General features: G+C 38.5%; 1 protein-coding gene across 1 annotated transcript in view; it reads left to right on the forward strand.

Moving 5' to 3' along the window:
• LOC109936986 (ras-related protein Rab-5C) overlaps nucleotides 1–12,519 on the forward strand; it is a 14,194-nt gene extending 1,675 nt beyond the window's left edge. The window contains exons 2-4 of the mRNA XM_048592979.1: nucleotides 2,938–3,089; nucleotides 9,751–9,873; nucleotides 12,376–12,519. Coding sequence (XP_048448936.1) covers nucleotides 2,938–3,089; nucleotides 9,751–9,873; nucleotides 12,376–12,504 — 404 coding nt within the window. The 3' untranslated portion in view covers nucleotides 12,505–12,519. The remainder of the gene's footprint in view (nucleotides 1–2,937; nucleotides 3,090–9,750; nucleotides 9,874–12,375) is intronic.
• The last annotated feature ends 330 nt before the right edge of the window (nucleotides 12,520–12,849 follow it).

Raw genomic sequence — 12,849 nt, forward strand, 5'->3', positions numbered from 1 at the left:
TAATTGTGGAAAGTGGTTTTAAAAACACCATGCACATTCCTGGATGCTGTGAAATTCAAACTTAATTATAATTGCAATCTGTCAATAATATTGGTAATATATTTGCCAGATGAAATTCCAGCTTTCTTACACTCATTGTCAGCAACTCCATGTAGTTGATGTTATCTTTATTTTAAAACTTACAAGTCTTTATTTTAGTCTGCCAGCAAGCTCAGTCTGAACATTTAGATGTTATATCTTGTGCGACCCATTAGAATGTTTTATTAACAGCTTTTAAATCTTTAGAAAAGATTGCTGAGGTCTGCTTCATAAGAGTCACAATGCTAACCAGCTGAAGGAATTGTTTTTTTGCAAATGTCACTGAAGAGGCAAAAGTAATTAAATACATTTTGCATTCTGTTAATGTGCTACACTAACTATATTTTGGGGTTTGAGTGAAGATTTGTAGCTTGGGTGCTGGTTGTAGATGTTGGTGTGTTCGCCGAGGTGGGAGGTTTGATAGCAGACGTTTCGTCCCCTTACTAGGTGACATCCCCAGTGCTGTGGAGCCTCCTGTCAAGCACTGTTGTCCTTTGCCAGTTCAAATTTATATGGTCTGGTTTCTGCTGCTTCCGGTAGGTGCAGGTTCCAGTTGTGCATTGTAATGGTCGGTGTATCGGGTCTAATTCAATGTATTTGTGGATGAATGCCAAGCCTCCCAGAATTCAGTGGCTATCCTCTGTTTGGCTTGTCCAAAGATGATAGTGTTGTCCCAGTTGAAAGTGTGGTTTTTCTTTTCTGTGTGTATTGAAACCAAGGATATCTGGTCGTGTCGTTTGGTTGCTAGCTGGTGTTCGTGGATGCGGGTTGCTGTTTGTCCCATGTGGTGTTTTGTGCAGTCTCCACATGGTATCTTGTAAACCACATTCGTCCTGTCCATGGCATATATGGGTCTTTAACCCTGGTCAGTTGCTGTCTTAATATGGCTGCTGATTTTGTGTGCTGTCACGATTCCTAGCGGCCTGAGTAGTCTGGCTGTCAGTTCTGAGGTGTTTTGTATATGTGGTATGGTGCTTATTGTTTCGGGTTGTGTTGTCTGTTGGCTAGGCTGTGGATGAAGCTGCAGGTGTATCCCTTCCTGGTAAAGACCTTGTAGATGTCCTTGGTCTCAATACACACAGACGAGAAAAACCACACTTTCAACTGGGACGATACTACTATTTTTGGACAAGCCAAACAAAGGACAGCTAGGGAATTCTTGGTGGCTTGGCATTCATCTGCGGACGCCATCGACAAACACATTGAATTAGACCCAATATACTGACTATTACAACGCGCAGCCGGAATCTGCACTACTGGAAGCAGCAGAAACCGGACCGGAAGTTCGAACCGGCGCAGGACAACAGTGCTTGACACAGCATTGAGGATGTCACCTAGTAAGGGAACAAAACATCTGCTATCAAACTCCCAGCTCGGTGAACACACCAACATCTACAACTAACTATTTTGTAATTTCCTATAAGTATTTTGAGTTCTTAGTTTTTTTTTAAGCTTCAGTATTATAACCTGGTTTTATTTTTGGGCAGTAAACGTTCAGTAAATGGGGTAGTACAGCTTTGGTATTCTTTGACTACTTAAATAGAAGTCACCTGTGTAATATGTCACATTATAAGAAATTCCTGTGATAGGCAGAGATCATGCATCTGATTGCTACCTACTGTGATCCAAATATCTAGGTGCTAAACTCTAACTAGCACAAAAGATTTGTAGTGTTTTATTGTTTGAGCAAGCATTTTGTAGCCCTTTATTTGAATGTTTATGGTTCTGGTAGCTATCGGTTTGTAGACTAACACTTCAACTGCAAAAGGATAAGCACAATTATTTGAATTTTACGTTTGTTTAAAATCTAAATTTGTTTTTCAAACAGGAGACCAAATTATGCACTGAACTGCATCTTTTTAAAATATTTTTATTGCACCTAATGCTGGGAAAATGTGTATTGTAACATTTTATTGTGTGTATGCAATACAGTCTGATTTTAAAAATACTTTTAAGAATGTGAAGCAATACTTAGTTTTAAGATTGCTGCTGCATTCAGTATAACAATTTAATTTGCTACTTTGATTTTGATTTCTGCAAATTAGTTGATGTGGAATTAACAGAAAAATGGCAGTTGTGATTGCAGGCTATGAAGTTAGAGTTGTGTCATGCTGCAGGCTGGTTAATTCCAGTCAAGTCCTCAGTAAAATGCCATTGTAACTATTTTCTTAACAATTCAGCACAGTAACTGAAATTTGTAATGTATAATTTTAAAATGTTATTTAACTAAAAACTTACATAAAGCTGTTACAGCTATACCACCTGCATCTATCCAGTGTGTCCTGTGCCCAAAAAGCCGTGCAAATGGAATCCAGTCAGTTACCACCCTATTGCTCTTCTCTCAGTCAAAGCGACAGAAAGGTACATTGACAGTGCTGTCAAGCAGGACCTGCAAAGAAATAAGCTGCTTAACTGATCATTGTGGGTTCCATCAGAGCTTTACCTTGTGGCAACCCTTGAACCAAACATGAACCGAAGAGCTGATCTCCCAAAGGGGAGCTGAGTGCCTCTGTTATTGACATCAAGGCAGCATTTCAGAGTATGGCATCAAGGAATTTTAAATGTTTTAAACCTGCCACTGTTTTGCCTAAAACTATGACCCGTTATTCTGTATTGTTTCACAAGAGGTAACGTTGGCTCTGCATCTTGTATACCTCAGTTGGATCTCCTGTCATTCTTCTTAACTCCGTGTGTGGGTCTAAACTGCTCAATGTTTCCTTGTAAGATGAACCTTTCATATCTGGAATCAATCTAATGAACCTTCTCTGAATTGCTTTTTATTTGCATGTTCATTTAAAAATATTCCATCTTTTAATTACACAAAAACATTGACCTGCTCATACATTTATTTTGTTTTAGCTGCTTTCCTAACTCAGACTGTATGCTTGGATGACACAACTGTGAAGTTTGAAATATGGGATACGGCAGGGCAAGAAAGATATCACAGCTTGGCACCAATGTACTATCGAGGAGCACAGGCTGCCATAGTGGTATACGATATTACAAATGATGTAAGTAGAATTATACAATGACTTTATACAGCTACGTTATTAATTCTGGTAGTATTCCAAAGATTGAATTATTTCTAGTAAATATACAAAATTCAAACAATTTCAATTCACTGAATGCACTAGCATACACAGTGCATTTGTAATTAACTAGTACAGCTTTCTGTTGGTTGGATGAAGGTGTTAAAATGTTAAGATTCTTTGTGTGAAATAAGCACTAAATTTGGGAAAAGGATTCTGTTGAACTATCTGCTAGTACTATCCATTAGGAACAGATCTATTAGGATAGATTTTTAAATTTATGGAACAAGCAGATTTTTTTTAAGAAAGGGTCTTCCATTTAAGTCGCTTGAAGTTTTTTTTGAGGGCCGTGAGCCTTTTGAAAATTGTTGAGGCAAAGTCATTGAATATTTTTAATGCAGAGGTAGTTGGATCTCTGTCTAGTAAAATAATCAAAGAATAATGGCGCTAGGTGAGAATGTGGAGTTGAAGCCAAAACCCAAACTGCCATGATCTTGTTGAATGGTAACAGAACAGGTTTGCGGGGATGAATAGTTGCCAGCTCCTTGTTTGTGCACACATCTACTATTTCTGACTTTTCTACCCCTTGTCACTTCTTTTGAAATTTTAATCTTTAGTTCATTTTGTTCGTTTCATTTCCTCTTTTTATTTGTTTTCTGTCGCTAGTTTATTCAAGATTATGTTGGAGGAATTAATGTTTGAATATTAAGATTTCCTACATCCCCAAAGTTTAACAGACTTGATACAGATGTTTGTTTTCAATCTTGACGTATTGAATATTTAACTTTGCCATTATATGGTTTGTCCGATTTTGGTATTTTGAGGGTTCAATAAGAAATTTTTCGTGTATCTGAGCAATGGAATTTCTGGAAATATTACAAGTGTAAGTGTGCATTCACATGTTCTAATCAAGACTCGTGTATCTGAATTACCTATTTGTTTATGGAATGTGAGCATCACTGGTTATGCCAGCAATTATTCCACTGTCCTTGAGTTAGTGTCAGTACGCTACCATCTTGAACTGATGCAGTCCATGCAATATAGGTACACGTACAGTGGTGTTAGTGTGTTCTAGGATTTTGACCAGCAACAGTGAAGAAATGTGATGTATTTTCAAGTCAAGATGATGTGTGACTTGGAGGGGAACTTGCAGGTAAGGTTGTGGTATTCTCCTGTATCTAATACTCTTGTTCTTCTAAATGGCAGAGGTCACAGATTTGGAATGTTGTACTAGGCCTTGGATTGTTGAAGCTTTTTCTCTTCAGTTTGAGTTTTATTTTGGCTTCCCATCTGATTCCTTTGGCTTAGAGGGTGTATGGTCTATGCAGATAATAACAAGGTAGTGTAGAAAAGCTCCATGTTATGAAAATCACTGGATAATTGTGGTGAGCCTCTTTCTTCTAGAAATTCAATGTTACTTTTTACATCCACAAAATCATCTGCAAACACATTTGTATTTTGAACACTTTCGATAAAATTCCTGATATCAGTCCTAATTGTTTTCTTTTGCTGATACAAAATTGTGATCCCTGGTTCTATGTTTGCAATGTAGTTCAAAGTAATTTTGAATTGTATTTTTTGTATACCATTTGACTCAATGATCTTTCAAGGTTGAAAAGGCCACATTTTCCTAGCCTGCCTTGTTTACGTTTCTTAATATTAAGAGTTGGCATCATGGCTCTTTCTTGATCTGGATCTTCTGTGTCTTCCTTGTCGTTTGATGACTGGTGCTACATAAACTACTGAAGGTGTGCTCTGGCCAGATCTGATTTTTGATATTGACTTCTGACTTGTGCTCCACTAGCAAATAACTAACATATTGTTTTAATTTTATCACTGATCTATGGACTTGGATATGTTTGAACTCCAAGTCTACTAAGACTCTTAAATCTCTTTCACTCTTCTATTTCATCACTGTTGTGGAGTGCATACAATGTGCACTTTTCCCCTCTGTTACAGTTTTGGCTTTCATAAGAGGTATTGAAGACAGGCAGCTAAGTAATACTGAATATTTGCATCATTTTTGTTCAGCCACTACTAGCATATTTCCAGTTCTGATCACCACACTTCAGCAGGGATGATAGTGTCCTCCACAGTGCGGAGAAGATTTTTCAAGCATGATTTCAGGGATGAGGACTTGCAGCGATTAAAGTCAGGTTGGAGAAACTGATTTTCTTGCAGCAAAGGAGATTGATGGGAGATTTAATAATGATGTCCAATGTAATGCCTAGTTTCAATGATGGGACAGGGACTGGAGACATAAATTTCAGGTTTGGCAATAGATTTAGGGGGTTATTAGGAATCATTTTACTCCATGAGTGGTAATGAACTGGAGGTTGGTACCTAGGAGAATGATGGAAGACTCCCAAAGGAAGTTTAACTTGCAGTCAACAGGGATAGATAGGAAGTGGCAGTGACTAGATACCTCTACAGAGAGCTTGCACGAACTCAGTGAGCTGAGTAGCATTTTCTCAAGCCATAATAACACTTGTAATTGTACACTTGGATCAAGGTCAGTGTAATTTTTCTGCCACTTATCTAATTTCTATGACTTATCAATAACTCCCTATGTAAACTCAAACTGCTAAACATTATAGAGTCATAGAGCACAGAAACAGACCCTTCGTTCCAACCAGTCCCTGCCAAACATAATGCCAAGCTAAATTAGTCCCGTCTGCCTGCTCCTGGCCCATATCCCTCAAACTTTTCTATTCATATACTTATCTAAATGTCTTTTAAACTTCCACCACTTCCTCAGGAAGTTCATCCCAAACATGCACCAGTCTGTGTTTTTAAAACAAAAATTGCTCTTCAAGTGTTTTTTAAACCTCTCTCCTCTCCTCTCGTCTTAAAAATATGCCCTCTAGTCTTGAAATCCCCCATCCTAGGAAAAAGGCACCTACCATTAACTCTGTCTATATCCCTCATAATTTTATAAACCTCTATAAGGTCACCCCTCACTGAGCATAGGAGGTTGAGAAAGGTCCCAGACTATCCTGCCTCTCCTTGTAACTCCAACCCTCCAGTGCCAGCAACAACCTGGTAAATCTCCAAAATAATAATATCCTTCCTATAGCAGGGAAACCAGAACCGGGCACAGTAATCCAGAAGAGGCCTCGCCAATGTCCTGTACAACCTCGACATTATTTCTCAACTCTTATACTCAAAGGACTGAGCAATGAAGGCAAGCATGCTAAATGCCTTTTTAACCACCCTGTCTGTGACGCAAACGTCAAAGAATTGTGTACCTGAACTCCTACGTCCTTCTGTGTTCTACAACACTATCCAAGGCCCTAGCATTAATTGTATAAGTCCTGCTCCTGTTTGTTGTTCCAAAATGCAATATCTCGCATTTATTTAAATTGAACTCTAACTGCCATTTTTCACTTTTCATATTTAACCAATTTGCATCGTATTCCTTGATCTGCTACTGAATTAAATTGTAAACAGTAGTGACCCAGTACTGGGTGACAGTGCGCTCCAGTCTGTAAAAGTACCCACTGCTTTTCTATGTTTGGGTTTCATAGTTGATGTGCTCATTTTACTTTGAATTCCTAATTCCACATTTAACTAAAAAAAAATTCTTCAGTGCAACGTGCAAATTCATTTTGGAAGTCTGTGTACATGTAAGGCTTTCCACAATTCATTTGGGTTATTTTTCTCTCGATTCACTTCATCAGGTAAGTTCACTCTTCCTGAATCTCTGTTTTGAATGCTTTGGTGGCGTGGTGGTAATGTTCCTACTTCTCGACCAGAGAACCCAGGTTCAACTCTCGCCTGCGTCAGGCGAATGTCGTAACATGTCTTAACAGGTTGATTAAAAATGTCTACATCTGACAATTATGAGCATACATTTCAGGAGCAGGAGTAGGCCATTCAATTGCTTGAGCCATCTGCACCTTTGGAAAGATCATGGCTGATCTGGATTGTGTAACCTCAAATCCACATTCCTGACTATGCCTGATAACCTTTCAAACCCTTGCTTGACATGACTATTTTTAAGTCAGACGTAGGTAGATTCAAGGACTTTGGTTTCATCAACTTTTCAAGGAGAGAGTTCTGAAGGTGATTGATTCTTGGAGAGAAAAAAAATTGCCTAACCCATTTTAATCTGCTCACCTGACCCTGTTTTTGGTTTAGTGACACCCTAAGTTCCAGATTCTCCCATGGGAGGATAAGAAATTTCTTCACGCAAAGGATGGTGAGCCTGTGGAATTCTCTGCCACAGGAAGTAGTTGAGGCCAAAGCATTGTTTCCAAGGAGGAGTTAGACATTTTGGTGTTAAAGGATTAAGGGGTATGGCAAGAAAGTAGGAACAGGGCACTGATTTTGGGTGATCAGCAATGATCAAATTGAATGGCAGAGCAGGCTCATAAGGGTTGAATGGTCAGTCCCTCCCTCAACTTTTCACTCCTGAACTCCCAGCAGATCTAAACCAAGCCCATCCAACCTTTCCTTGTAACACAACCTGCCCATTTGATGTATTGTTGGAATAAACCCTTCTCTGAATTGTTTCCAGTGCATTTGTAGCCTTACTTAAATAAGCTGACCTGTACTCAGATGTAGTCTTATCAGTGTCCTGTACAATTGAAGCACACCCTCTGACTTCATAGAATCCCTACAGTGTGGAAACAGGCCCTTCAGCCCAACAAGTCCACGGTGACACTCGGAGTATCCCACCCAGAACCAGACCCATCCCGAGACACTATGGGCAATTTAGCATGGCCGATCCACCTAACCTGCATATCTTTGGACTGTGGGAGGAAACTGGAGTACCCGGAGGAAACCCACGTAGACACGGGGAGAATGTGCAAATTCCACACAGACCCAAGGGTGGAATTGAACCCGGGTCCCTGGCGCTGTGAGGCAGCAGTGCTAACCACTGAGCCACCGTGTTGAGTTAATTACTCGCTGTACCTGTGTACTAATCCTTTGTGATTTGTGCAAAAAAGCACCCAGATCCCTTTGCATCTCTGATCTCTGTAATCTCTCTTCATTTAACTAATATGCTTTTCTATTCTTTCTGTTAAAGTGGATAACTTTAAATTTTTCCATGTTATCGTCCATTTACCACATCTTTTTGCCTACTTAATTTATCAATCTCTCTTTTTATAACTTTCTTGTGTTCTTCACAACTTACTTTCCTACCTATCTTTTGTGGCGTCAGCAACTTTGGCAACAATATCTTCCATCCCTTCACCAAGTTATCTATATAAATTATAATCACCTTGAGGTCCTAGCACCGATATGTTACACACCACTCATTTTTGCCTTGCCAACCTGAAAAAGGTGTATTTACACCTGTTCTCTGCTTCCTGTAAGCTAACCAATCTTCTAACCATGAAACGTGCTATCCCCCACACAATCTTTTATTTTGCACAATAATCTTTGCTGCAGCACCTTATCAAATTCCTTCTGGAAATCAAAGTGTAGTACATTGATTCTTCTGTTATTTTGCACAATAGTAAATTAAGGTTGATATTAAGACTAATGGGTTTCTAATTACCTATGTTAACTTTGTAACACTTTTTATAATTGCACACAATATTAGCCTGTTTATTAATTGTTGTATTATCTCCCTCACCCCCTATCCGACCTGCATTGAATTTCTGTCGTAAAACGTAAGAACCAGGAACAGGAGTAGACCATTCAGCACCTCAAGTCTGCTTTGCTCTTTAATATGATCATTTTGACCTTAGCTCCACTTACCTGCCCACTCTCCGTAACCCTTCAACCCATTACTAAGTAAATATGTGTGTCTCCTCAGATTTATTGAGTATCCTGTTGTCTGCTCCAGGCTAATGAATTCCACAGATTCACAACCCTTTGAGAGAAATAATTTCTCCTTATCTGCTTTAAATCTGCTACCCCCATCCGAAAGCTATGACCTCTATGAGGAACCATTCTGTCTCTGTCTACCTTGTCAATCCTTTTAGCTTAAGTATCTTAATTAGATCCTTTCTGAACTCCAGAGAATACAGGCCTAAACTGCTAAATCTCTTCATGTACAATATAACAAACTGGCCACGATTTACCTTGAATTACATATGATTCATTGATTGTTGCAGCCAACACCCTTCCACAAGTGGATTGTCTCAACATCAAGAAAATAGTTTATGGTAATCCAAAATGGATAAGGTTTATTTTAATTTGGAACAATCACTGTACCAGACCTTCTCTTTGTAGCACTTATTTTGTAAAATCTCTCATTGAAATCATTAAAATATATTTACTGGCTGATACTGCCTTTTATACAAGCACTGAGACACAAGGTTCCTGGAAAAGCAGATCTTTAAGCTGACATTTGGCTGCACAGTAGGACTTACTTTGCATTTTGTTGATTTAAAGCTTAGGTGATTTAAAATGTTTGAATCTGGCTCAGGTTATAGTTTCTCTGGATTTGACATTCAGAGCTTTATGAGCTTTACCATGCATCTGTTATCTGACAGGCATACCTCTGTCTGGTAAAGTTGAAGCGTGGCACTCCTTTTCTGAAATGATTTCTGTCAAATAGTGCTAGTGATTTTATCATACAACTACCTTTTTTTTTCTGACAGTGCTTCGCAGGACAGTGAGATATGTTTGATAGCTCTTTTTAAAAAGTATTTTATGTTCATTATTTCTTGTGTCAATTCTTTTGCAGGACACTTTTGTACGGGCCAAGAACTGGGTTAAGGAACTTCAGAGGCAAGCAAGTCCTAACATTGTTATAGCTTTAGCAGGAAACAAGGCTGATCTTGCTAACAAGAGAGCAGTAGAGTTCCAGGTTTGTATATGAAAAAAAGAACAGTTTCTGCAAAAATGTTTTCAAAACCTTTTGAATTTGCTTTGAAGAGTATTGATTAAATACTAAGCAAAGTACACCGATCACACTTGTGACTAGCTGCTAATCTAATTGATCATATGAAATTTAAATTGGAAGCCTTTAGCAACCTCTTCAAAAATCCTATTCCTTGCTATAATAGCTATTATAATTTTGAGTCTACCATTGACCAGGACAATGCATCTGGTTCAATTACCATAGTTGCCTCTGTAAGCAACTTAATCTCTCTACCTTAATGGAAATTGATTCTCACTGCCCAATAGTTACTTGAGATCTGAACCTAATAATTACTTTATCTCTCTGAAAATGATCTAAATATACTTTCATTCTTTGTTGAAATGTGGCCATTATAGGCTAAGTCGTCATTTATTGCCGATCCTTAAGTGCCTTTGAGAAGATGGTGGTGAGCTGTTGTTTTGCATTGCTGCAGTCCTTGGAAGATAGTGCACCCAAGGTTCTGTTAGAATGGGATTTCCAGGATTTTGACAGTGAAGCAAGGGCAATACAGTTCCAAGTCAGGATGATATGTGGCTTGGAGAGGAAATTGGATATGATGGTGCTGCAAAGCATTTGCTTCTCTTGATCTTCTAATTATCTTCTAATTGATAGAGATTCTGCGGAAGGGTCCCTGAACCTGAAACGTTAACTCTTGATTTCTCTTTACAGATGCTGCCAGACCTGCTGAGCTTTTTCAGCAACTTGTGTTTTTGTTTGTGATAGAGATTACAGGTTTGGAAGGTGTCTGCCAAGTTTCTGCATTTTGTCTTCTGTATGTTACACATGGCTGCCACTGTGCCAGTGGTGAAGGGAGTGAATGTTCAAGGTGGTGTTTAAGGATGAGGTGTCTGTTAAGCATGTTGCTTTGTCCTGGACGGTGTCAAGCTTCTTGTGTTGGAGCTGCACCATCCAGGCAGGTGGTGAGAATTCCATATGGCAGGTATTTGGGAATTGGGATGTGAGTTACTCTTCACTGTCTAGCCTCTGACCTGCTCTTGGTAGGCACAATACTTATATGGTTGGTACAGTTACGTTTCTGTCATAAAAATGACTTGATTCAGCAGTGATAATGCTATTGATTGTTGTGGCAAGATGATTGCATTCTCTCTTGTTGAAGATTGCTTGCCATTTATGCGACAAGTAAGATTCGTGTCACATCAGTCGAATCTTGAGGCTGCCTGCATCTTGCTGCATTTGACAATGTGTTTTGATAATTATTAGGCTGATTTATATGAAACGTGAAACCCGTGTATCTTTTTCTGTCCTGATGAGCCATTTTGCAACTAGTAAACAAAATGTCAATGCCTTGCACCTGTTGGTTGCCACATAATTATCTGGGGGTTATTCTTGGAAATTTCTCTAACCACCACCAAATGAAGTGATGAAATATTTGAGATTGCCTTCAAACAGTCACTGTTTTTCATGACCTCAGCCAATGGAGAATTTCCCCAATTCTGATTAATTTCACTTTTATTTAGTGCTACATTCAAATCAGTCTTTCATAATGTTGGCCAGTCAGCAACCTCATCTTGGAAGTTAAAAGTTTTGTGCACATGATTCTACTGAGTTTAGAATGAGGTCAAAAGTTTGAGTGAACCTTAAGTTTTTTTTTATTCTGTTCATGGGATTTGAGCATCATTGGCTAGGCCAGAATTTATTGCCCATTCCTAATTGCCCAGAGGACAGTTGAGAGCTAAAGTTCTGGAGTCAGGTGTCCCTAAAAAACATTAATGCACAAATGGGTTTTTACAGCAATTGACACTGGGTTCGTGGTCGCCAAGAGGCTATGTCTTTGTATTCCCGATTTCCATTTAATTTAGATTTTCCCATTGCTATGGTGGGATTTGACCCCTGACCCAGAACATTAACCTGGTGTTCTTGGTTACTAATCCAGTGACATTGCCACTGCCTCCCCTGAAAGTCATACTAAGCATCAATGATCAGGTTATTGAGAAGTGCTGATTAATAGCAATGTTATAATTCCCACCTTGTGATTTGTGTTTTTTTTGATTGTCAGGGTAGGTTAATTGGCAAGTTAGCTGTGAGTGCACCTGAATTCTCAGTTATGTTTGGAAATTGCTAGCACTTGCAGCAGTAAATCTCAATGAGCTGCTGCCTGGTAGGGAGGGTAAGAGTAGAAGCTGACCTTAGAAGGGTTAAATCAAAGCTTTGATTAAGAGAAGAGTTCTCATGAATTATATAAATGTTTAAAAACTTAAATGAATTTCTTTTTTGCATTGCTAAGTCTATTTTTGTATCCCTGATGTTCAACAGAATGGCATGCTCCAAAATGTATTTTACAGACTACACTATACAAAAATATTTTTTTCATAACAAAAAAACTGAATATATTCCAATTGTGCCTTTTTGTAGGGGCTGAAATAGTTGCTGTAGTCCTGCCCATAGGCTCCAAGGAAACTATTTTCTAACTAATTGATTTATTTGTAGGAAGCACAGTCCTATGCAGATGACAACAGTTTATTATTCATGGAGACATCTGCAAAGACTTCAATGAATGTGAATGAAATATTTTTGGCAATAGGTAAGCTTGATCACAATGGAAGGAACTTCTTATAATTTGCAACCTGTAGTAATAAAATGCCATTAAAAATTGAATCTGCTTATGAACTATTGCAATAAGAGCTGCTAATGTTTCAGGAATATGTAAACCATGTCATTTCATTCATTTTTTAATATAACTTGTCACTAAATGAGTAACAATTAAATGTAAAGTATTATAGTTGAGAGTGAAATAAAAACAATGCTGGAAACTCTCAGCGGGTCTCCATAAAGAAGAAAAGAATGAATGCTTCATGTCAATAACATTTTGTCTAATGGAAAGCTTTTACTAAGTTTCTTTTTTTGGTTTTATCTATTCTTAATGGGATGTGGCTGTTGCCCATCCCTAATTGCCCAGTGAAG

The sequence above is a fragment of the Rhincodon typus genome, unplaced genomic scaffold (genome assembly GCF_021869965.1).
Source record: "Rhincodon typus isolate 14 unplaced genomic scaffold, sRhiTyp1.1 hic_rhity00002141, whole genome shotgun sequence".
Classification (NCBI taxonomy): Eukaryota; Metazoa; Chordata; class Chondrichthyes; order Orectolobiformes; family Rhincodontidae; genus Rhincodon; species Rhincodon typus.